Source organism: Balaenoptera ricei, chromosome 7 (genome assembly GCF_028023285.1).
Source record: "Balaenoptera ricei isolate mBalRic1 chromosome 7, mBalRic1.hap2, whole genome shotgun sequence".
Lineage (NCBI taxonomy): Eukaryota > Metazoa > Chordata > Mammalia > Artiodactyla > Balaenopteridae > Balaenoptera > Balaenoptera ricei.
In genome coordinates this window covers 42,204,584-42,230,634 of record NC_082645.1, presented here as the reverse complement: position 1 = coordinate 42,230,634, position 26,051 = coordinate 42,204,584, and the positions used below count along the sequence as shown (strand labels likewise).

Sequence of the window (26,051 nt, the reverse complement as noted above, 5' to 3'; positions counted from 1 at the left end):
AACTATTAATGATAGAATCATATTGTAATTTTAATTTAAAAATAATTATTGCTATTTATCAGATTAGTACTTGCTTCAAAATTTGTTCTATGAGTTTTTCTTTAGTTATGTCATCTGTAAAATGAGATAAAAATGTCTATCAAAGAATTTTTGTGATGGCTAAATGGGGTAGTATATATAATATGCCCAGTGTAGAGCCTGGCATAAAGTAGCTGCTTAATAAACTTTAATTTCTTCCCTTTACTCAAGTCACCGTGAAGATTAGATTTATTTAATATGCTCAAAATAACTTCAGTTTATTTACAAGAACTGAAGTAAGAATTCTTAAATTCATCCATCTCAAAATTGCCTGAGGACAATTAAAAAAACATTTTTTTTTTACATACTATCTCCAGCCCCACTAAACTTGTCATCACAAATCTTTGCAGAATAGAAATACTGCCGCAGAAAAAGCTTCTTGCCCAATTGTTCTTGCCAAAGTCAAGAATTATCTGGTTCATTCAAGATGAATATTGATTTCTTACATGTTTTTTTGTGTCTTCATTAAACAGAAAAAAGGGCAGACTTCCCTTTAGTTTGAGAACATTGGAAATTTTAAATACTTATTTTCAAGACTTGACCATATTATTATTTTACCCCTGTTAATTACTTTTGCCTATCATAATGTAGCCCTAAAGAAGAGGCATGACAAGTGAAATGAAGAGGAGACGATTTCCTTTTGTCTAGCGTTATAAAACAGACCCAAGGACAAGCCTGATCACAAGGATTTGATTGACCTTGGCTTCAGTCATTTTTGAATGAACAATTTTTCTCTTGGCCACAGAGCTTCTCTGTTGGATTATCTTTTCCCAGACATTCTGCCTCACCCCAGACAGATGAAGTTAGTTTCTATCCCAAAGGGATAATGCTTTTAAGCCTCTCCCTTTTATTAAAATTAGGTCAGACGAGGTAGGGTATTTTTTTTTTCAGACTGCTGAGAGGAAATTGGGCTATTTTTTTAATTTCTAAAATTTTCATCTGGATTTATTTCTTTAAAATTGCATGATTATGGTAATTCCCTAAAGACTGTCTCCTGAAGATTAGATTTCAAAGCGGCCCACTTGAATTTCTTCTCAACCCATTACCAATGGTACCTTCATTCCATACTTAGCTCAGTAAAGTTTAACAAAACAAAGTAACTATATCTTATTTTTTTTCCTCTTAAACTCTTATTTACCTATTCTAGTTCTCTTGGGTAAATAACTTACCAAACATTCTTTAAAACGTAGCCTTGATGATAATAAAAGTGTTTTCTTTGAAGCCCTGCATCTTTTTCTAATGTTGAAAGAATGAAAAAAATTTGTTTGGCCTGAAGCCGCAAGATGATTCAAGCACATTTTTTCCCACTTATACATAAGGATAAACTTGAGAATTTATTCTTCAAAGGAAAAATATAAAGTATAAAAGTATTTGACTCTAGTTACAAAATGAATATTTCTAGAAATTTTTTTTTTAATTAATTAATTTATTTATTTTTGGCTGTATTGGGTCTTCATTGCTGTGCACAGGCTTTCTCTAGTTGCAGTGAGCAGGGGCTATTCTTTGTTGCAGTGTGAGGGCTTCTCATTGCAGTGGCTTCTCTTGTTGCGGAGCACAGGCTCTAGGCACGAGGGCTTCAGTAGTTGTGGCACGTGGACTCAGTAGTTGTGGCTCGCAGGCTCTAGAGCGTAGGCTCAGTAGTTGTGGCACACAGGGCTTATTTGCTCCGCGGCATGTGGGATCTTCCTGGACCAGGGCTCAAACCCGTGTCCCCTGCATCAGCAGGCGGATTCTTAACCACTGAGCCACCAGGGAAGTCCCTAGAAATTTTTAAGAAGAACAAATGCCCTTGGGACTTTATCTCAAATACATTAAATTTATTCTTATTTACTTTAGCTTTTCCTTGTAAAATCTCAACATGAAAAGAATGTGAATTGTCATACATTAATAATCTACATTAAAAACATTTAATGACATCCTTCTCAGACTCTAAAGTCATTTTAAAATTATTAATAACAAAGCACTAAATTCTTGTAATGGTTCACAAACAAAAAGACTGAATACTACTGGCATAGATGATTTGTTTAATGCAGTGGTTCTCAAGCTGTGTTCCCGTGGAACACCTGTGTTCCACCTTCTGTGTGCATCTGTCCTGCCACAGAAACTGAACAGTGGGTATTTCCCAATTCATAAAGAAATTATTATAATTTCATCAATTTTGTCCTTTTGTCTCATAAATATCTGGTACCTGCTATCCCTCTGTCTGCTAGCAATTTCCGGCAATTGACAAAATGAATAGAGAGCAAATCAGTATTAACAAAGATGTTCAGAAACAATGGATTATCCTCAGTTTAGCACTATTTGAATACAGGTACATGTTCATGGTGGTAGTGTTGTTGTTAAATAATCATATTCTCTGCTAGTAAAATTGGTCCTAATTCAAATTTGCAGTTAAATAAATAGTCATTTCTTGGTTATTTCATGAAAAGAATAAGTGCTGAGCAATCCAAGCACATTTCAGAGTTAATGACTTAATGTGTAAAATCTAGAAGGATTTATGCAAGGAAAAGTTGTGTTAGACCTGCTGAAAGTAAAATCTCAAGTTAAATAAATAGCTTGTATATGTAGGAAGTAAAAAGAAGAAAGAGATCTTTTTTTTAAAATTTAATTTATTTGAGGCTAAACATACTAGTGTTGTTCTGCATCCAAAAGTAGTCTTCCTTTGACAGAAATACATTTTTAGGGTGAAAGTGAGCACTGTATCTAAAAGCTACTACTTCTTCCTTCAGAACCTCTATCGCCAGGCCATGGAAGAAGCCAAGAAAGAAGGCTATGACTTAAGAAGTGACGCCATTCCCATCGTGGCTGCCAAGGCCTCCCGGGATATTGCCAGTGACGTAAGAGTTGATCACATCCTTACGTTTGTTACCCACAGGCCAGCCACCTGCATAGGGAATCACACTCTTGGGACACAGCTGGAAGTCTCTGTAGTCATCATCTGTCTTAACTGCCTTCATTGCACAGGCAGATAAATTGAGGCTTTGAGACAGTAGGTAGCCTGCCCAAGATTACAAGTTTCATAGAGACACACTGGGATATGGTTCCTTTGTTGCTCATCTTTTGGTCTTTGCTTAGTAAGACTGAGTGCCTTGGTCAAAGTTAAATGGACATTATGTTGAGCTACTCATGAAACCTCATGAGCTCTCCTCAGGCTACACTCAAGGCAAAGATGCCAATAAAGAAGCAGGCTTAACTGAGTTCCCCATGACTTGAGGAAGGACATAGGATAGCAAAAAAGTTAAATGTCTCTTTGCTATGGGGCCCACGAAAATCAACATTCCTTTACCCTAAAAATTAATGCATCAGGTTCCTGGACAACTTAAATATTAAAATATTAAGAATAGCAAAATTGTCCATTTTGGTAGGTTTTTCTTTGAAATCATAATAAAAATACATAACAAAATTCACTATCTTTACCATTTTCAGTATATAGTCTAGTAATATTAAGTATATTTACACTATTGTACAACAGACATCCAGAACTTTTTCATCTTGCAAAACTGAAACGCTATGCTCATTATCAACAAAAATTACCCATTTTAAAACTACTCCTTCCAGTTTATTTGTGCAGAGGACAAATTATTTCTCAGAATGCCTTAAAAAAAAGAAAATTGATGAGCCATGTAAGCACATCCCTCTGATATGTTCTCACTTGGGTCCACTCACATGACCGACTTCTGAGAAACTGCTTGTCACTGTAATTGAGCTCATTCAGTGTTCACTTTTTAATCACTTTTTTTGTGATTAAAACACATAATTTTCTAGCATAATATAAAGGAATCAATGTGGAGTTATCCTCTATAGAGGTGTGGAAATGAGCACCATATCTTCTTTTTTGGGTGAAAGCATGCCCCAGTGTGTAGCATCACAGCATCATGTTTGATGAAATTCTCCTGATGTCTTGAGGATTTCATAGAAAAGCATCATCACAGAGACAGCAACTGGGACCAGCCCTTGCCGCTTCCTCCTCATTTACTGGGTTCTTTCCTTTCAGTACAAATACAAAGAAACTTATCGTAAGCAGTTGGGTCACCATATTGGTGCCCGGATGATACATGATGACCCCAAGATGATGTGGTCCCTTCACGTTGCCAAAATGCAGAGTGACCGTGAGTACAAGAAAGATTTTGAAAAATATAAGACCAGGTTCAGCAGCCCAGTGGACACGCTTGGTATCGTTTTGGCCAAGAAATGTCAGACTTTGGTCAGTGATGTGGACTATAAACATCCTCTGCATGAGTGGACCTGCCTGCCCGACCAGAGTGATGTTATCCATGCTCGGAAAGCCTATGACCTCCAGAGTGATGTGAGTACCCCCAATGCTGCTTCTGCATACTAGTGTTAACAATAACAATAATAACAACAGCAACAATAATACTAGTGCAATAATAATAATACAGTTAGCATGCCCTATTGAGAGTAAAATAAAATAAATAATTAGGATATATCTAATATATTATCTCTAGAACACCGCATTACATACTTTATATTTTGTGATTTTGAAGATGAAAATAAAGGCAAGAGTTTTTTAAAAATCTCCCGTCATAAGAAAAAAAAGTATAGGTATGTGTGGTGATAGATCTCAACTAGACTTACTGTGGTGATCATTTCGCAATATACACACATACTGAATCATGATATTGTACACCTGAAACTAGTATATGTCAATTATATCTCAATTAAAAATGCAAATCAAGAGCATGATTTGTAAAACTTAACATTACTATGTGTTGAAACTCACAACCATAGTTGAATTTCACCTCTTTTCCCTTTAAAAAAAAAAAAGGCAAGAGTTTTTGTGACTGCAACACTTACACAGCATTGGTCTAAGTATGTGGTCTTTTGGGGAGCTATTAGAACACATTTTCCAAAGCTAAAGAAACTCTGCTCTTGTGTAAAAGTCTTGTAATACCCTCAAGGGCAGGACTGTGTTTTTACTTTTCAAAAAAGATCTTTCATCATTCCTAGTACAATCCTCTGTGCCAAAAAATGCTTAGGAAAAAAATGTACTCAGGATTCAGTAATGCTTGTTAATGAGTGATTGTGATGGCAGCTTTACCTGTTCATCAGTGCTTTTGTGTTTCTCTAGTATGATCCATTTTGTGACTGTGAATCTGAACAACTAATTAATAAAAGTGTTTCTTGTCGGTTGATTTGAAGAATTTGTATAAGTCAGACCTTGAATGGATGAAAGGCATTGGCTGGGTTCCAATTGGCTCCGTGGAAATAGTTAAAGCCAAGAGGGCCGGAGAGATACTGAGTGATAACATCTACCGCCAGCGTCCAGACACACTGAAATTTACCAGCATAACTGACTCTCCGGAGCAGGTGCTGGCAAAGAACAATGCGATAAACATGAGTAAGGTGAGTCTTCACTCCTCACCATCAGGTATAGGAATTTACCATAGAATGAAGTAAAAATTCTGACATGTTACTACATTTTAAAGATTCCTATAGGATTTACAATACCTTTTTAAATGATTTTCCCATTATAACACCATAGTTACTTAGTAATACTTCAGAATAGTAAACTGATGTTAAAAATACCATGTGCTGTAATTATTTCACAATTATAGATACTAAATTCTGCAGCCCAATTATACTTTTCAGAACTGTTCAAAAATTTTAATAAGAAACAGCAAAAACTGAGTCAATGAAATAGTAAGCTAAATACTCTTGGAAATAGTAATTTATCTACATGAAAGGTAGGAATTTATGCAACTTTAGTAATTTTATTTCTACTTTGTACAGAAGAGAGGTGACTGACACAATCAAAAGAAAAACTGTCTGTGAACTCCAAAATAATTTTCCTCATTTTTTTTTCATAGCATTTATATACTGAAGCCTGGGACAATGACAAGAAAACAATCCATGTCATGCCTGATACACCAGAAATCATGCTAGCCAAACTCAACCGAATAAACTACAGTGATGTGAGTAAACTACTGATCATATCATGAAGAGAAAGGCAAAAATGAACTATTGTAATAATATCCTTAGTGAAATCTTTTGACTAATTTATTGTACATGCTCCAGAACAACATTGTCAATAAAAGAGATAGTTCTCCCTTGATTCAAGAGATAGTTTTCCCTTGATTCAATTTTGGTCTATGTGGTAGGTCCACAAAGTAGACTAGCCTTTTATGAAGATGACACCAGAGAATGAAATGCTTTTGGGGCAGTATCCCAATAGGGAATATACTCTTAAAGCCTTCCGCTACAGGTCAGTGTGCTTATCAAGTCATTATTTTATTCAACAACGATTTAGCAGGCAGTCACTAGGTTAAAACACAGTGAGTTACCGTACTGTGTATTCTTTTGCCGCTTCATTGTGTTCTGGTTACCATTTAATGCTATTTGCAAGCATTTTCCTAGCCATCTCTTTCAGGACCAACATTTTCATCAGAGTGAGGATTCTGAAACCCTAGTCTACACAGATCAATCAAGTTCTGTGATGATAATCCATGGTAAAATGGGAGAAAATAAGGACAACGCATTGAGTTGTTCACAAATCCAAATATATTCAATTTAAAAATACTGTGTTTATTCCTTCTCCTTCTTTGGCATAAAAATGGCCTTCCTTTTATATTAAGATCGTGACAATAAATAGCTGGGTTTTTGTTTTTGTTTTTGTTTTTTTTACAGTTTTGCTTGCTTGGCAAAACAAAATTTTAGCAACCTGATGCTGATTTCCCCAAAAAACTTTTGAGATTTACTAATCAATAAAACATCAAAGTTTAAACCATGTGCCTTAAAATCCTTGAGCACCTATGAAAGTTTTCTGCAAACTCACACTAATACTTAATTTTGTGTAGTTTAAATGAGGACAGAGAAAGCTTAGTAATAAATAGCTAAAGTTTTTACGAAAGGAGTAATGATTGATCAATTCTTTTTTCTGCAGAAACTCTATAAACTTGCTTTGGAAGAGTCAAAGAAGGAAGGCTATGACTTGCGCGTGGATGCCATTCCAATCCAAGCAGCCAAGGCATCAAGAAATATTGCTAGTGATGTAAGTTGATGATTTTGAAGAGGCATTTCTTACTCAAAGATGTTAACAAATGGCAGCTTTTACAGCTTTTCTTGCCAGAAATTTAGCCTGCAAGTCTCAATTTCCTTTAACGATTCCCCCATGTACAAAGTGGCAAATGAAAACAAAGAAAACAAAAGATACTATATCCAGTATACCTGCTAATCTGTCAAAGATGGAGTTATGTTCTTTAAAAATAAGTATTTTATGAACACTAAAAATGGGCTTATATTTTTGAGCCTCAGAAGTTGAGCAGCTGATGACCCAGATGTTTGTAAAAACCATTGTTGTTAAAGACATTGGTAGCACATGTAAATCAGCCAACATAAATGTGAACTCTTTCCTACTACTTCTATCCGTTTACTCTGGCATTAAGAGAAGATGTTAATTATGCATACGTTTTAGAGTTTTGTTTAATCCTTTGTTGACCTTTAGTGAAGTTCTCCTACCAAGATGCCCATAACTGGACACAAGAACAAGTTGAGAAGTAAGCAAAGCTTTTACTCAGCACCCACTTTCCTCTCCTCTCTAGTCCTTCCCGTGTCATGAGAAACATCTCCTGAGGGTGTCCAGTACCCTCATTCTGTACCAGGGCTCCTTAAGACCCAAAGCTAGACTTTCCTTCTTCTGGAAGTGTCCCAGACCTTAGACATATGCTTCATTCCTTCCATTATAAAAACTTTTTCTGGCTGTTAACCTGGAGAAGCCCACACTGTGACCATCTCATGGTAAAATGGACCATAAAGTATTATTCTTTTTTTTTTTTTTTTTTTTTTGGATATTCTTTTTATTTTTTTTTTTTGCAAATATTTTCTCCCAACTTGTGACTTGTGTTCAGATTCTCGTGACGTTGTCTTTTGCAAAGCAGACATTTTTAATTTATTTTATTTATTTATTTATTTATTTATTTATGGTTGTGTTGGGTCTTCGTTTCTGTGCGAGGGCTTTCTCTAGTTGCGGCGAGCGGGGGCCACTCTTCATTGCGGTGCGCGGGCCTCTCACTGTCGCGGCCTCTCTCGTTGCGGAGCACAGGCTCCAGACGCGCAGGCTCAGTAATTGTGGCTCACGGGCCCATTTGCTCCGTGGCATGTGGGATCTTCCCAGACCAGGGCTCGAACCCGTGTCCCCTGCATCGGCAGGCAGATTCTCAACCACTGCGCCACCAGGGAAGCCCAATAAAGTATTATTCTTGAATTTTAAAAGTAGATAGAGTGTTAACCCAAGTTATTACTCTCTCAAGGTTGAAAGTTCAATGACATTGACAGGCAAATAAGGGAGGTATTTCCTGGTGAAACTTTCTAAATGTAGCCTGTATCCTTGACCATGGAATTCACTATAAATTCTGATTACAAGGGAAATATTCTAAAATAGTCATCATATCGAAACATTTTTAGAAAAAGCAGTCACATGTTTAAATTAAGTAGATGCTCTTTTATTATTTTTTTTATTTTTATTTTTTTAGATGCTCTTTTAAATTGTACAAGATGTTTTATCTTTACTTGTTAAGCAAATGTAAACTAGGCAGTATAGTTTAGTGGAAGGGGAAAATATTAGGAATCAGAAGCTCTCCATTCTAGTCTCAGCCCTGCTACCTGCTTATGATGTGACCTTGAACAAATCACTTAATTCCTGGAGGCTTCAGGTTTCTATTTTATAAAATGGAGTTGATAATATTAAACTTTCTCCCTCACACTAGTGGTGGGGAAAATCAAAAGAAATAATGTGTCTATGAAACTATGAAATGTGATATAAATAAGATGTCCTTATCATTAGACTTATATCTCTATTCTTTTTTCAGTACAAGTACAAGGAAGACTACCGTAAACAGCTTGGCCACCACATTGGGGCCCGAAATGTTAAGGATGACACCAAGATGATGTGGTCCATCCACATGGCCAAGATCCAGAGTGACCGGCAGTACAAGAAGGACTTTGAGAATTGGAAGACCAAGTTCAGTAGCCCAGTGGACATGCTGGGAGTGGTGCTGGCCAAGAAGTGCCAGATCCTTGTAAGCAACATAGACTACAAGAAACCCCTTCATGAATGGACCTGTCTGCCTGATCAGAATGACATCATTCAAGCTCGGAAGGCCTATGACCTTCAGAGTGATGTAAGTGGGTTTAATATTCTTTAGCAAGGTTTCAAGAAGGGGTTCTAACTTTTGTGCTGTGGAATCTTTTGCCAGTCTGGTGAAACCTATGGACAACTTCTCAGGACAGTGTCATGAGATGCATAAAATTACACACACACACACACACACACACACATACACACACACTGGTTTCAAAAGAAACCGATTACATTGAAATATGGTTATCAAAATATTATACTAAGCAAGGGGAGGGACAAATTAGGAGTTTGGAACTAGCAGATACACACTACTATACATAAAATAGATAAATAGCAAGGACCTACTGTATAGCACAGGGAACTATATTCATATCTTGTAATAACCTATAATGGAAAAGAATCTGAAAAAGAATATATATATATATAACTGAATTATATATAACTGAATCACTGCTGTATACCTGAAACTAACACAATATTGTAAATCAACTATACTTCAATAAAAAATAAAAAAATAAATTAAAAATAAATAAATAAATAAAATTAGATTATCAGGAGAAAAAAATTAAACTAAATACGTGATGTAGTAATATAGATGCTTTTTTATTGAAGTGTAGTTGATGTACAATATTATGTCACTGGTGCACAATATAGTGATTCACAATTTTTAAAGGTTATATGCCATTTATAGTTATTATAAAATGTTGGCTTTATTCCCTGCATCGTACAATATACCCTTGTAGCTAATTTTATACATAATCGTTTGTACCTCTTAATCCCCTCCCCCATCTTTCCCCTCCCCCCTTCCCTCTCCCCACTGGTAACCACTAGTTTGTTCTCTATATCTGGGAGTCTGCTTCTTTTTTGTTATATTCACTAGTTTATTGTTTTTTTAGATTCCACATATAAGTAATATCATACAGTATTTGTCTTTCCCTGTCTGTCTTATTTCAGTTAGCATAATACCTCCAAGTCCATCCATATTGTTGCAAATGGCAAAATTTCATTCTTTTTTTATGGCTGAGTAGTATTCTGTTATGTATATATATAAACGTCTTCTTTATCCATTCATCTCTTGATGGACACTTAGGTTGCTTCTATATATCTTGGCAATTATAATAATACTGCTATGAATGTTGGGGTACATGTATCTTTTCGAATTTGTGTTTTTGTTTTTTTGGATGTATACCCAGAAGTGGAATTACTGAGTCATATGGTAGTCCTATTTTTAGTTTTGTTTGTTTGTTTGTTTAATTTAATTTTATTTATTTTTTTATACAACAGGTTCTTATTAGTCATCCATTTTATACACATCAGTGTCTACATGTCAATCCCAATCGCCCAATTCATCACACCACCACCCCCACCCCCCACCGCTTTCCCCCCTTGGTGTCCATACATTTATTTGTTCTCTACATCTGTGTCTCAATTTCTGCCCTGCAAACCAGTTCATCTGTACCATTTTTCTAGGTTCCACATATATGCGTTAATATATGATATTTGTTTTTCTCTTTCTAACTTAACTCTGTATGACAGTCTCTAGATCCATCCACATCTCTACAAATGACCCAATTTCGTTCCTTTTTATGGCTGAGTAATATTCCATTGTATATATGTACCACATCTTCTTTATACATTCGTCTGTCGATGGGCATTTAGGTTGCTTCCATGACCTGGCTATTGTAAATAGTGCTGCAATGAACATTGGGGTGCATGTGTCTTTTTGAATTATGGTTTTCTCTGGGTATATGCCCAGTAGTGAGATTGCTGGGTCATATGGTAGTTCTATTTTTAGTTTTTTAAGGAACCTCCATACCATTCTCCATAGTGGCTGTATCAATTTCCATTCCTACCAACAGTGCAAGAGGGTTCCCTTTTCTCCACATCCTCTCCAGCATTTGTTGTTTGTAGATTTTCTGATGATGCCCATTCTAACTGGTGTGAAGTGGTACCTCATTGTAGTTTTGATTTGCATTTCTCTAATAATTAGTGATGTTGAGCAGCTTTTCATGTGCTTCTTGGCCATCTGTATGTCTTCTTTGGAGAAATGTCTATGTAGGTCTGCCCATTTTTGTATGGAGACACAAAAGACCCCGAATAGCCAAAGCAGTCTTGAGGGAAAAAAACGGAGCTGGAGGAATCAGACTCCCTGACTTCAGACTATACTACAAGGCTACAGTAATCAAGACAATATGGTACTGGCACAAAAACAGAAACATAGATCAATGGAACAAGATAGAAAGCCCAGAGATAAACCCACGCACCTATGGTCAACTAATCTATGACAAAGGAGGCAAAGATATACAATGGAGAAAAGACAGTCTCTTCAATAAGTGGTGCTGGGAAAACTGGACAGCTACATGTAAAAGAATGAAATTAGAACACTCCCTAACACCATACACAAAACTAAACTCAAAATGGATTCGAGACCTAAATGTAAGACCAGACACTATAAAACTCTTAGCGGGAAACATAGGAAGAACACTCTTTGACATAAATCCCAGCAAGATCTTTTTTGATCTACCTCCTAGAGTAATGGAAATAAAAACAAAAATAAACAAATGGGACCTAATGAAACTTCAAAGGTTTTGCACAGCAAAGGAAACCATTAACAAGACGAGAAGACAACCCTCAGAATGGGAGAAAATATTTGCAAATGAATCAACAGACAAAGGATTAATCTCCAAAATATATAAACAGTTCATGCAGCTCAATATTAAAACAAAACCAACCCAATCTATTTTTAGTTTTTTGAGAAACCTTCATACTGTTTTCCACAGTGGCTGCACCAATTTACATTCCCACTGACAGTGTAGTGATATATATGCTTTTTATTAACACATTAAATAAAAAGATCTAGCAGTGGGTGTAAAACTAGCTTAATTTCAAAGAACTGATGAACATAAATATGCAAGATGTCTACAACAACTATAACAGAATATGAAAATATTTATGACTTCTACTGCTGATAAAATTCCATGTAGTGTTAATACTACCATCATCTGTTGCCTATAGTTATAGCTAAAAGAAATGCTATGTTTCAGTTAGAGGTGAAAATAAAGATGTTTTTTCTATCTAAGTTCATTGATGCCAAGTTAAGAAATCCTGATTTAATGCAACCTGATTTTCCAAATGAATTTATTGCATTATCATTTTTCTGACTACTTAACTTATAGGAAATATCTATTATAGCTTGTGGAAGGAAATATAAGAATGAGTTATATATATCAAGACAATTTTTCTAAGAAGCTGAAAACAGTATCTCCCTAGAAATATGTTAAGTATTTTTGTTGTCAGCCAGTAGATTGTCCTTGGGACTCAAATACTACCTTATTGGTATAGTAGCTCCTTGTTTTTTTGATCAGCTCTGACAAGTAGTCACTTTTGGAAGAATGATAAAAGTGGTGGCATTGTAAAAAAGAGTTTCCCAAAAAGCCATAAAAACAAAAAGAATTGTTACTCTTACTTATGAGAAAAACTCTCCTTCAGCCAATTTATTTAAGTTCAAAGAAGAAACATGAAAGCGGGATAAAATATCTTTTTTTTTTTACTTGAACTACAACACAAGAAGAGGGACTGTGGATAAAATAAGTAAGAGTAAAAATATATATACTCTTTGGCTTAGAAACATGAGTATAGAATCATCTGAAAAAAGATCCCTTTTTGTTGTCCCGAGAAAACACGTGGATTCAGCGTGTGGAAGTGTTCATCCTTTCTTTATGTTATGCAATGGCTGTGAAGGCCCCTGCCCAATGAGATAGGAACAAACTATACTCTAACAGAGAATTATTCCCATACAAAGAGGTATAGGCAATCAAATCAGAGAATAAACACTTTGTATCAGGAGGCAGGCAGGAATTTCCTTAAAATGGTTTTTCATTGATGAAATCACATATTATTAGAGATTTCATAGGTCTTTAAAACAGCAAACATTGACTACCTTCAGGGACAAAGTGCTGGACTAGCCATTCTACACCAAAGTAAGGCAGTCCTGTGTCTTCCCTGAAATTTACACAAGATGCAGAATTATACACCATCTGTATACACCATGCTAAATCAAGATTAGACATCAGGCTGTGGAGGTAATTTCTACACATATTTGACATTGTTTCATTTTCAGGCTATTTACAAGGCTGATCGTGAGTGGCTGAGAGGCATTGGGTGGGTGCCCATTGGCTCTGTGGGGGTCGAGAATGTGAAGAGAGCGGGAGAAATCCTGAGTGACAGGAAGTACCGCCAGCCTGCAGACCAGCTCAAGTTCACATCCATTACAGACACCCCAGAGATTGTCCTGGCAAAGAATAATGCCCTGACCATGAGCAAGGTGAGTCTCCAGCTTTTGCCAGTTGCCTGTGTCATACCTTCCACAGACTGGGCTTATAAAGTGAGAAATGTCTTGGAGGATTTCCAGAGAAAGGAGAGGTGATGGGCTTAATTCTCATGTAGGCCTTCAACAGAGCATGTGCTTGAATCCTAGTTGGACCTGCATGCTTCTCTCAACCCTGTGTCCCCTCATTCTCTGTGTGGGTGAGGAAGTACAGCCTAGGACAGTTTCTCTGGAGTAAGGCATACACTCCTCTGAGCAGTGACCTAGAGACATCCACAAATGCACTACTTTTCTCTGCACATTCTCTTTGGCAGAGCAGACTCAAGGCATCAGCATCTCTTTATCCATCCTGTAAAAAAATATGCGGTCATTTTGCATTTTGTTCAGAAGTCTTGGAAACACAGTGTGCATAGCAGTGCCAGTGCACAACTCAAATTACTTGCTTCCAAAACCATAGGTTGTAGAAATCCCACTTTGGAAAGTGAGATGTGACTGCTGCTTTCATTTTTATTGTACAAGATCGATGATCGCTTTTTTCCTCCCTAGTGCTGGCAATCTTTGATACTCGGCTAATTTCTTTATCCAGTAGGTAGGCCCTTAATATGCACAGCTGAGATTGAATTGAACTTTTCTGAATTCTCCCACACCTGCCTGAATGTCTTCCAGATATCTGGATAGTGAGAATGAGGGCTCAATGCAGAATATGAAATTGGCTCTCAGATAGCAAACTCCAACGTTTGGGGTATTAAAACTCCAGAAACTCTATTCTATACCACACTCATCAACAGCAGTCACAGTGATAATAACAATAGGAAACAAAAAATTTGTTGAGTGCCTACTATGACTCAAGCACTTTACATATGTTACAGTTAATCTCGAAAAAATACTCAATAAAGTAATACACCAATTTCACCTCAACTTAAAAAAAAAAAAAGAGATAAGTATAAAGTTAAAAAAAATACTTAATGAAAAAGATATGATTATCCCCCTCCAAAAAATGAAGCATGTGAGGCTTTATGTACCTTTCTCAAGATCACACAGCTTGGACATAGGGGAGTTGGGTTTGACCTTGGGATTGATTCTGAAGTCTAGGGATTTCTACTATAACATAGTTCTATAGCCAAGCTCCATCCTTGAAGGTTCTGTGAGTAAGCTTGAGAGTCACTGGATGAAAAGAATCAATAATTGAGATCATGATGTTGCTTTACATTGGCTATGAAACGATCATATGTCTGTTTAAATATTGCCATGATTTACTCTCCCCATACCCTTTTGCTTCCCTCACCTCCACATAAGTTTTCAAAGGCTATTTTACAGTTAAATGAGTTAAATTTTATAATAACTGCAATGTATTGGCTTTAACAAAGGGTTTTACCTCACCTCCCCCATAGCATTTATATACAGAAGCCTGGGATACTGACAAAACCTCCATCCACGTGATGCCGGACACCCCAGAAATCATGCTGGCCAAGAGCAATTCTGCCAATATCAGCCAAGTAAGAGATTTCCTGATTGTTAAGTCAGCCTTTAGTCTAGGAGTAATTAAAATACTTTTTCCATCTTACCACCTTCCTTACTGGAAGTGGCCTATTAACTTTCTATAACTCTTTTCTTTTTCTGTTGTGTATTCTCCTCCACCTAGAAACTTTACACCAAGGGATGGGATGAATCAAAGATGAAGGACTATGATCTGAGAGCTGATGCTATTCTCATCAAGAGTGCCAAGGCCTCGAGGGACATTGCCAGTGACGTAAGTGCTCTCTGTCTAACCCCCTCGGTCTCACCTTGCTGAACAACCACAGTGCAGCTGGTGGGCCACACTTTGTAACTGCTTCCTCATATACCCCTCCAGTCACGCTTCTTACCTTCCAAGACCTTTCCCTTTGTTGTCTCGGAGAAGAAAAACACATTTTGAAATTGTAGTTAGAGTTGTTGCAGAAAAAGTTTTCAGCAGTGAAGATATATGATTCCACTACTGTTACGTTTATGACAGCATAAAACATTAGTTTAAAATTGTTCAGAGATGTCAAAATTATTCAAAATATGAAAGTCTTGTCCATTTGCTTGTGGGTTTTCATGTTGTCTAATTGTCAGCATGCATATGGTTTTAAAACTGGGCTTTTAAACATATATTCCTTATGTTTTAGTACAAATACAAAGAAGCATATGAGAAACAGAAAGGCCACCACATTGGAGCCCGGAACGTTGAAGATGACCCCAAGATTATGTGTGCCATACATGCAGGGAAGATTCAAAGTGAAAGAGAGTATAAGAAGGATTTCCAGAAGTGGAAGACCAAGTTCAGTAGCCCAGTGGACATGTTAGGCATCTTGCTAGCCAAGAAATGTCAGATTCTGGTCAGTGACGTTGATTATCGAAATTACCTGCATCACTGGACGTGCTTACCTGATCAAAACGACATTATCCAAGCAAGGAAGGCCTATGAACTACAGAGTGATGTACGTAACGTGAACTTTGGGAAAGGAGGAGTGGGAGGACATAGATTTGTTAATTGTACAGACAGTGCCTCTGTGAACAGACTCATGGGTTGCTCACTGCACAACCTCAGGGGGAGCCATTCACATTCCTAAAACAAAACCCATATTTAGGAGTTATGTTATGGGAATCAAAGAACATAGATGAAGAACCCTACTTAGGTCATGTCCTCCCTGGCCTAGATTCCAGACTATTTTCTTCATGTCCTTTGTACTGTCTGGCAATGAAAATATATTTCAAACAAACATAAATTATCTGAACATTTAAAAAATAACTGCCACTATTGTACTATATCCAAAACGCTAAACAGAGTTTCACCCTATTACAGGATGAAAATGAAATGAGATATGACAAAATATCTTTAAATTTTTTTTCAGTTATATAATTTCTTTGAAATATCAAATAATTACCATGAAATTTAGCATTATTACCATTTTATCCTTATTCATGGCTAGCATAAAAAATTATGCTTTTACAAATTACTCTGTCATGGATATTGAAACCCCTGATTCATGTAAAATCTCAGGTCCTACTTTTTTGGAACCACTATCTTCTGTGCTTATCAACCCCTCAACCCCGTGGACTTACTTTCCAAGGGATGCTATGTCTAGCACTTGGAACAATATTTCTGTCTAATGTCTCTGTAGAATGTGTACAAAGCAGACCTGGAGTGGCTGCGTGGCATTGGCTGGATGCCAGAAGGCTCAGTAGAAATGACCAGGGTGAAGGGTGCTCAACACCTGCTGAATGAAAGACTCTACAGGACACGCCCAGAAGCCTTGAAATTCACTTCCATTGTCGACACGCCAGCGGTTGTCCTGGCAAAAGCCAATTCTCTGCAAATGAGTGAGGTAAGAACCATCCTACCGCCAGGCTCTCCTTTAGCAGGACTCTCTTCTCAGAAGATGCCACCCAAACGGAGCATCTGTGGATGAAACAGAGAATGTAGATTGTTTCTCTTCAAAGACTTAAAGTGCTTGGAGCAACTCTAAGAATCTCTTAGTTTAGTTCAGTGAAGGCACATGCTAAGTAGAACTCTGACAAATGCCAACGCGCCTTTCCCCTACCTCACACACAGACTTGGAAGCACTAAAATGGAAAATGTCACTCCATTACAACTCAGGAAAGCAAATACTTATTACAAAACCTGTGGCATAATGCTACACGTTAAATGGTAGAACACTGTATTAGTCAGGGTTCTCCAGAGAAACAGAGCTAATAAGGGGTATATGAGAGAGAGATTTATTTCATGGAATTGACTCACATGATTGTAGAGGCTGGCAAGTCCAAAGTTTGCAGGGTAGGCCAGCAGCCTCAAGACCCAGGCAGGAGTTGCAGTTCAAGCCCAAGGTAGTCTGCTGGCAGAATTACTCTTGCTCAGGGAAGGTCAGTCTTTTTTCTCTTAAGGCCTTCATCTGACTGAACAAGCCCCCCACATCACAGAGGGTTATCTGCTTTACCCAAAGTCCACTGGTATAAATGTTAATCTGATCTAAAAAATACCTTCACAGAAACATGTAGAATAATGTTTGACCAAATACCTGGGTACGCTGGCCTAGCCAAGCTGACACAAAAAACTAACCATTGCAAACATATAACAAAACATTTTCCCATGTTAAATAGTTGCTAAGGCTTAATGTTCAGATATCCATCTCTATTGCTGTATTAAAATAATATTTTCCTTCTCTCCACAGAAACTATATCAAGAAGCCTGGAATAAAGATAAAAGCAACATAAGCATTCCTTCTGACATGCCAGTCATATTGCAGGCCCAAATCAATGCCATGCAAATCAGCAATGTAAGAGGCATAAATATGAAGTGTAAATGTCTTTATGGGACAATATCTGTCAGCTTATGGGGTGTGTTATAATGGACAAATTACCTGCCTTAGAAATGTTTACAGCTTTGGCTGCTAGACACTTCCTCTTTGGCTACCATTCCCAATGCAGTACGAATGGAAATTCTCTTTCAAACATTAGTTTAGATACATATCTGGGTCCCTGCATTGCAAGAGGTGGGATACCTGAATCTCATTGGTGTCCTTCTTTCAACCTTGAAATCATTGTCCTATATTCAATGTCCACAGCTCAGTTTCATTGTATATTAATTGAGAGTAATGAAATCCCTAGTAAAGTGCCTCTTACACAAGTAAGTATAAGAGATAACAGTCTCTATTGTCTTTATAGGTTCTTGGTTGATCCAGAACTTTCTTGTTTGATATTTCAAGGCCATAAGAAAAGTCAAACTTTTAATTATATGCGAAGTGTAGGATAGGTATGATATCTATGTCACATCCCTTTAGCAGAGACCTTTGAAAAGTCAAAGGCCAACATTGGGAAAAAATCTTTATCAAGTCTTATATGGTAACTTGATGAAGGTCCTCTAGGTTCACAGTTGATTCTTAGTTCCCATTACTGTATAGTGGGATATTTTCACATTGTACTATATTGTGGTGAATGCAAATAATTCAAATATTAGTAGATTTAGATGTTTAGCTTTAAAACTGTAGTCACAAGTACCCTGCACTCCACAAAGTAAATAGGCAATAACCAAAAAAGGACTCAGAAGTGACTGTTTTTTCTTATGCTGCCTTCATTTACATTGTGCTTTGTGATTCATGTCATGACTACTTTGAATATGTCTACTGATTTTCCATTCTTGTAAGCAAACCTGTGTTTTCCCTCAATAGAAACTCTACCAGAAAGACTGGGATGAGGCCAAGCAGAAAGGCTATGACTTGAGAGCAGATGCCATTGAAATCAAGCATGCCAAAGCCTCCAGAGAAATTGCCAGTGAGGTACAGCTCCTTCTATTTCCTTGTGGATTGTCTTCTCTATACAACAAATAGGGAGAATATTTTTCAAGAATTTTGATTTGGTTTGTTTTTTTTTTAATTCTATGCAAACAATTGCATTTTGCCTTGTGCTAAAGACTTTATTTTAAAATATTAAAATGGGATGAAAAACACTGAGGTAAACATAGGTGAAGTATATGTGTAAATAACTTCTAAGCTGTTTCTAAGTAGAAGTAAAATATCATGAAGATCTATACCAAATTCTTGGGAAAAATTCAGGAACCAATACAATGTGATTTTATCCCCCAAATCTTTAGGACATTCTCCATAAATGTAAATCACAGATGAAAGTTTTATACAAGACTTAAGACCGAGATCACATTTTATATACAAGATTTTATGCTGGAGGCATATGTATACTCCTCTGAGTAACCCTTTGAAGTTCATTTAACAGTAGTTTTAAAACTTACCAGCAGTCAAAATAGTTATTCTACCAAGGCCCCCCAGCTCCAAATCTTTAAGCTACCTTTATTCCTTTTCTTCAAATTCTTCTCTAGTTTTTATCTTAGTATCCAGCTGTCTCTTCCTTCTTATTTCTCATTTTTATCTCTAAAAAGGCATAGCCAATCCATACTATCTGCCTTATTCCCAGCTGTCTCTCTCTCCCTTTTGTCCAAACTTTCCTATGTTATCCAAATATAGGAAAGAAACAGAAATGATCTTACTCTTGTCCTAAGACACTGAGAACAAGTGTGGAATAGATGGAAACTCTTATCCACAGGCCTTTTGTTGTCATCTTCTGATTCAAACCAACAACCTTGTCTTCCATTCCTGAAACATGCTCCTTTCTTGTCTGTCTCCAAAACCACACATATGACTTTTTCCTACCTGAAGTACCTTCAGTACCCTTGAGGACCATCTAACCTAATTTCCACTTGCCAGGCAACCTTAGGGACAATGATTATCCCCACTGTGCCTTACTTTTCCCATTTGAAATATGTGATAATACTAATATCCACATCATAGAGATGTTCTGAGGATTAAATGAGGTTATAATTGCCACGATTCAACTATTTTTAACCAAAAAATTCAGCAGTTGCATATGAATCAACCTAATACATTTGAAGCACTCATAATAGTGTCTGACATATAGTGATTGCTAGTAAATGTTAGTTATTATTTTTTTATTACTCTTGTTCACCATACTATTTCCCTCCTGATTTGTTCGTGTCCTCTGTGAAACTATCTAAAATAGCCCTAATTTCTTTAAAGGGAACTAAAATATGTAATAACTACCAATTTGAGCCAATTTACATTAAGGCTAAAAAAATATTCCAAAACCATTTAATGAAAAGTCGTCTTCATACATTATGTCCATATGTCTTTTTATCTTATTTTTTACAACTTTAGTACAAATACAAAGAAGGTTACCGTAAGCAACTGGGCCACTACGTGGGTTTCCGCAGCCTACAAGATGACCCCAAATTGGTATGGTCTATGCATGCTGCCAAAATCCAGAGTGACAGAGAATACAAGAAAGCTTATGAGAAGTCTAAAGAAATCCACACTACACCGTTGGACATGATGTCCATTGTTCAGGCCAAGAAATGCCAGGTTCTGGTTAGCGACATTGATTATCGCAATTATCTGCACCAGTGGACGTGTCTGCCAGACCAGAATGATATGATCCAGGCGAAGAAAGCCTACGAACTGCAGAGCGATGTGCGTATCCTGTCTCCAGACTCTTGGGGAGATGTGTGTCTATGTGTTTAATCACAGAGTATTCCTTAAGGATGTAATTTAAACAGTAATCTTAATAGAATCTAACATATTCCGTATTTTTCTGTAGAGTTTTTCTGAATATTTTCTATCTTATGGAGGATTCCTTCTTATAAGGCCTTATTCATCAGATGAAAATCACTCTCTTATTCTATGTAACTAAGTAGAAAATTTCAATCCCAGTTGTCCTGATCCATTACATTTGCATGATCAGGTATCTAAATGTCAGAAACAGATGTAAGCATAAAAAAATGTTGGATTTCAAGTTTATCTGACACATATAGGAAAAATCTGTATATATATATATATATATATTTAAATAATATGTTTAGAGAGAGAGAAAGAGGAGAGGTGTACATAGATATAAGTATGTATTTTGCTTTTCATTATACATGCTTCTAAGAAACTTTTTCTCCCAAATTCCTACAGAAGTTATCCCCAGTGTCACATAAAAGGCAGATTTCAAGTAGTGAGCACAGAAGCTCAACCTTGCATAAAAACAAAATTATGTGCCATTGCTGTCTGTCATTCCACAAGTGCTAGTTGTTAGCCCTGCTTCAGTTCCTGTAGGATACTCTGAACTTCTGCCAGAGATGTTAACACTCAAATATTAACATCTAATGTTGATTCTTGAGTTTCATGGGACTGGCCACCCAGCTGGTTTAAGTAGAGGTAGTGTGTGGTTTGCTGGCATCGTGCTCTAGTAGGCAAATTGACTCCTTTGTACTCTGTGGTCCTCTCCTTCTTGTAGAACGTGTACAAATCCGACCTGGAATGGCTGAAGGGTATTGGATGGTTGCCAGAGGGTTCCGTGGAAGTGATGAGAGTAAAGAATGCCCAGAATCTCCTGAATGAAAGGTTGTATCGCACAAGGCCTGAGGCCCTCAAATTCACCAGCATTGTTGATACCCCTGAAGTTATTCTGGCAAAGATCAATGCTGTACAGATCAGTGAGGTAAGTCAATTGATGCTCTGTTCAGAAACATTGAAGAAGTCTCAATAAAAATTATAATTGTGAACTTTAAACTGCTAACACCAGGATTAGAATCTTGAACATTCATGTATCCAGATAGAATTTCATATAGCCCATCAATTAACAGCATCCACATTTCATTTGTTTAGATAATTCTGTGGTCAATATAAGTGTGGTAGGCATCTTCATGTTCCATATTCTCTGAAGTACACCTTGAACACATTTTGTAGACCTTGCCTGTAATACAGGTCCACCAGTTAATACAATGATCACAATGATCACCTTTTTACTGCTATTCAACGGTGAAATAAGTTGAAAGGTCCAGGGGCAGCCCCGATATTAGACATTATGACAGTTATTTAGGCCAAGAAAGCCAGGACTTGATTTGCAATGTGGATTATCATAGTCACCTGCAATGAGAGCTTACCTGCCAGATAATTACATGTGAATAAATAGAAGAGGATCTATTTACTATCATGCTTCTGACTCGTTTACATTTATATTATAGCACACATGAATGTATTCTTCTTGCTGAAGTCACTTTTGGCACCTTCTAAATAAAAACACAGATGAAAAAAAAATGTGATCTCCATTTACATCTGAACACATCCAAAGAAAACCTCTAATTGTACCTATAATTTTATTCATGTGGTAATTGGCTTATTTACTCATCACAGATCCTTTGTTTTTCATTTTTACCAGCCATTGTATCGTGATGCCTGGGACAAAGAGAAGGCAAATGTGAATGTACCAGCTGACACTCCATTGATGCTGCAGTCCAAGATCAACACCATGCAGATCAGCAATGTAAGGCCCTGCACATCCACTTGCTTCACACAGTGTTCTCTGCCTCACCAAACCTCTCGTCAAAATGCTCCAGAGAGCATTTAGCAAAAGGCATTTCCCTAATATTCCTTTTACTTCTAGTCTTTAATGATAAGTGTCGTTTGTGTGTGCTCGCACACCTACGTATGTGTTTATAATATAGAGACGTGTGTCCTTATCTTTGTTGGAAGGAAAAATGCCGTGGTTTATGCCAAACACACGACATCAAAACATATATATGCATGTATAGTAATACTTAGTTCTCTTTTTAGTGGCCTATCATTGATTTTTCCCTTTAAAAGCCAAACAATATGTATAATTTTTCTCATTTTCACATGATTTACTATCTTTTAAATTCCCTTCTTTAAAAAAAAGTTACCAGAAGAGAACTTTACTACATGTCATTAAAAATGTGCTGGAGCTTAAGTTCAGTATGAAACCAGTCTATTTTATAAGTCTTAAGGGGAGATTAATTTTTCAGTGTAACTGTTAACATATTCTTGAACACATCAGTAATGTGGGCTCAGTAGCTCCCTCTTCATATTGACTGTGGCACTGCAATCTCCGTTTGCAGAAACAGTATCAGCAAGCTTGGGAAGATGTCAAGATGACCGGCTATGACCTGAGAGCAGATGCCATCGGGATCCGGCATGCCAAGGCTTCCAGGGATATTGCCAGTGATGTGAGAGCTCCTCCTTGCCCGACCTTAACAAACACTAATTCATAGACACTCAGAGAGTTAATACTGTACTAATCTTTAATTCCCCAGGAATTATATCTAAGTAGAATGAAGGGCATTGTTACTAGTGTCTTGCTTTAAAATCCCCAATTCAAGAACAACTTTGACAACAATTTGATGACCCACTTAACTTCTCTGCTTGATTCTGCTCTTCGTATGTTTAAGCACAGATTTTTCTTTTCTTTTCTTTTCAATATCTTCTCAATATCCGTTAATGCATAAACACAGAGATCCAGTGGGTACAAAGAATTCTACTGTTTCTTGAAGTGCAACATGCATAGGTGGTTCCTGTGATAATTTTATGCAGTACATGGACAAACATTTTTTAAATAGTTACGTTGGTTTTAATGTGTGCTAGAAAAATACTGATTTTTTTTCCCATTTAAATAGGACTATAAATTTTAAAATAAAAATATTAAATAAGTTTAAACTTTAAAATATATTTATTTAGACAAAGAATCAAGTTGACAAAGTAAAGTATGAAGTACAGGTGGTGCTTTGTGGCAAAACATGTGAGAATGGCAAACAGTGACTGAAGTCTGGGAAACAGTGGGCAACCCTATATTGGAATCCAGAAGCACAGAATCCAGAAGCACAATTCTTGCCTTTGAGGTGTTCACAATGTTTTCATGCTTACAGAAGACAAACCAATGTATCAAAAAGTATAAAACTTATAGTATGAATTCAAAGAAAAACAGTGCCCCAAAAAGGGTAATGTAAGGGAGATGGAGTTATTTGAGCAGGCTGTCTAGAAAAAGTGAGTTTGGAGAAACAATTCTTCTTTCTTCTGTTCACATCCACCAGTATCTATACAAAACTGCTTACGAGAAACAGAAGGGTCATTACGTTGGGTGTCGCAATGCCAAGGAAGATCCTAAACTGGTCTGGGCAGCACATGTGTTGAAGATGCAGAATGACAGGCTGTACAAAAAGGCCTACAATGACCACAAGGCCAAGATCACCATCCCGACAGACATGGTGTCCATCAATGCTGCCAAAGAAGGCCAGGCATTAGCAAGCGATGTGGACTATCGCCACTACCTACACCAGTGGTCTTGCTTTCCTGACCAGAATGATGTGATCCAAGCCAGGAAAGCCTATGACCTGCAGAGTGATGTAAGTTGTTGCTTGTGGTGCCCGAGGGGTGAGCTATTGCCCAGGAAGACAGCCTTCCACAGCTTTGCCCGTTCACTCCTGCCAGTGCTCAGGAAAACGCAATTCTCCCTGCCTAAGCACTTACTTCCCTGTAGTACTTTACCAAGTTAATTAATCACAAGCCTTAATGCCGGGCTTATTCAGAAAGTTTTCATCTTCATTGCTAGTGGTGCTACCAGAATTTTTCTATAGATTTGTTAATGTGTGTACTGTTTGTAGTTTATTAAACATAGGCATCTTCATGGTTCTTCAATTGAATGACAGGGACTGTCTTCCTTGAAATTAATTTGAAAGGTTAGCAGCATGCTCCAAACTCACTAGTTTCCCTTAACTTGGTATTCTTCACAACATTGTTTTATTAATTTACCTAAAGTATTTTTAGATTTACTTATCTTTTTGCCGATTTAATCTTTTGAAAATGATGAATTCCATCAGGATGTTTGTTTCTTGTACAGAATTAATACCTTCTTTTAATTATCTAAACTTGGTTGCCTTAAGCTTCAAGAGATGCTTTCTCATAATGAATGAGTTTGTTATAGAAAAGTATATCCATCATTTGAAATGAATTGCCAACTGGTGGATTTAGTCCCATTTCTAGATAAATGCAGTCTCTTCATTATCCTGAACCACATTAGTATATTAAGGAATGCATATCAATCAAGTTCTTAAAGAATGAGGAAGGGAAGCTTCAAAATCTGTATGTAATCCTCTTCAAGAATCCCTTCTTCCAAATTTTGGGTATCCACAATACTTTACACACTAAAACATATAACATTCTTCATTAAGGTAGAAATTTCCCTACATTTTCACTCCTCTTCAACTCCCTATTTTAGTTTGATATTTGTATCCTATTAAACAGTTACTAAAATACCATTTCTGAAGACCACAGTTTTTTTTTATGAAATTAATAACTGGTGTTTCACATAGAGCAATTATATCTGGTTAACCACTTAACATATACCTCACAAAACAGGTTTAGATAGCCAAGAAAATGCAAATTCCAATTCAAAGGGAAGTGCTATATTCGAAAAAGAAAACTCAGTTGAGATCAAAATTGTGGAAGTAGGGATTACATTCTTAATTATCCCTTTAAAAGTAATTATTAAACACACCATGTGCCAGGTCTTGTGCTAAGCACTAAAGGTACAATGGGGAATAAAGAAGAACAAGACAAACTTCCTGACTTTAGGGAGTTCACACTGATAAAAAGGAACAGATGTTAACTAGAGAATATCCATAAAAATGGGATGACTGAGAAAGAATGATCATGGCACTATGAAAAATGAGGTGGGGAAAGCTTCTCTGGGAAAGCACTGATTTAGGGGTAAGAAGGGAGAGTATGAGTTTGTTCCATGAGGAGGACACAGGGTGCATTCCTGCAGAATGACCAGTGTATGCAAAAGGAGTGGTATGCAAACCACAAACTGAAAGGCCAATGTGGTCAGAACACATGGGTAAAAGGGAAGCACATATAAGATGAGGCTGGAAGAATAGGTAGGGACTGATGCTAGACCATCATCACCTTCTAATCTATGTTAAGATTTTGATCTTTATCGTGAGACCAGGGAGAAACCATAGGTTGGGGGGATGTTGTGACATCAGATCCGAATGGTGAATTTTGTAAAGATTATTCTGGCCGTTGTGTGGAGAACTTGCTGGAGAGCCTATTATTATTGATTTAAAAGTCCACCTTGGCTAGTGTGATGATTACCAAAATATTCAAAAATCTTCCACACATCCCCTAAGCAAAGCACTCCTTCTGCATCCTTCTGCTTTCTAGACTACGC

The 26,051-nt window shown here is 36.9% G+C and overlaps 1 protein-coding gene across 21 annotated transcripts in view; it reads left to right on the top strand.

The window, feature by feature from the left end:
• Positions 1 to 26,051, top strand: part of NEB (nebulin) — a 215,667-nt gene that overhangs the window by 109,083 nt on the left and 80,533 nt on the right. For all 21 annotated transcript variants that reach the window (XM_059927862.1, XM_059927859.1, XM_059927857.1 and 18 more), the window contains exons 68-85: positions 2,808 to 2,915; positions 4,073 to 4,384; positions 5,239 to 5,442; positions 5,907 to 6,011; positions 6,980 to 7,087; positions 8,904 to 9,215; positions 13,296 to 13,499; positions 14,894 to 14,998; positions 15,145 to 15,252; positions 15,650 to 15,961; positions 16,646 to 16,849; positions 17,693 to 17,797; positions 18,689 to 18,796; positions 20,204 to 20,515; positions 21,324 to 21,527; positions 22,248 to 22,352; positions 22,945 to 23,052; positions 23,914 to 24,225. In XM_059927862.1, coding sequence (XP_059783845.1) covers positions 2,808 to 2,915; positions 4,073 to 4,384; positions 5,239 to 5,442; positions 5,907 to 6,011; positions 6,980 to 7,087; positions 8,904 to 9,215; positions 13,296 to 13,499; positions 14,894 to 14,998; positions 15,145 to 15,252; positions 15,650 to 15,961; positions 16,646 to 16,849; positions 17,693 to 17,797; positions 18,689 to 18,796; positions 20,204 to 20,515; positions 21,324 to 21,527; positions 22,248 to 22,352; positions 22,945 to 23,052; positions 23,914 to 24,225 — 3,336 coding nt within the window. The remainder of the gene's footprint in view (positions 1 to 2,807; positions 2,916 to 4,072; positions 4,385 to 5,238; positions 5,443 to 5,906; positions 6,012 to 6,979; positions 7,088 to 8,903; positions 9,216 to 13,295; positions 13,500 to 14,893; positions 14,999 to 15,144; positions 15,253 to 15,649; positions 15,962 to 16,645; positions 16,850 to 17,692; positions 17,798 to 18,688; positions 18,797 to 20,203; positions 20,516 to 21,323; positions 21,528 to 22,247; positions 22,353 to 22,944; positions 23,053 to 23,913; positions 24,226 to 26,051) is intronic.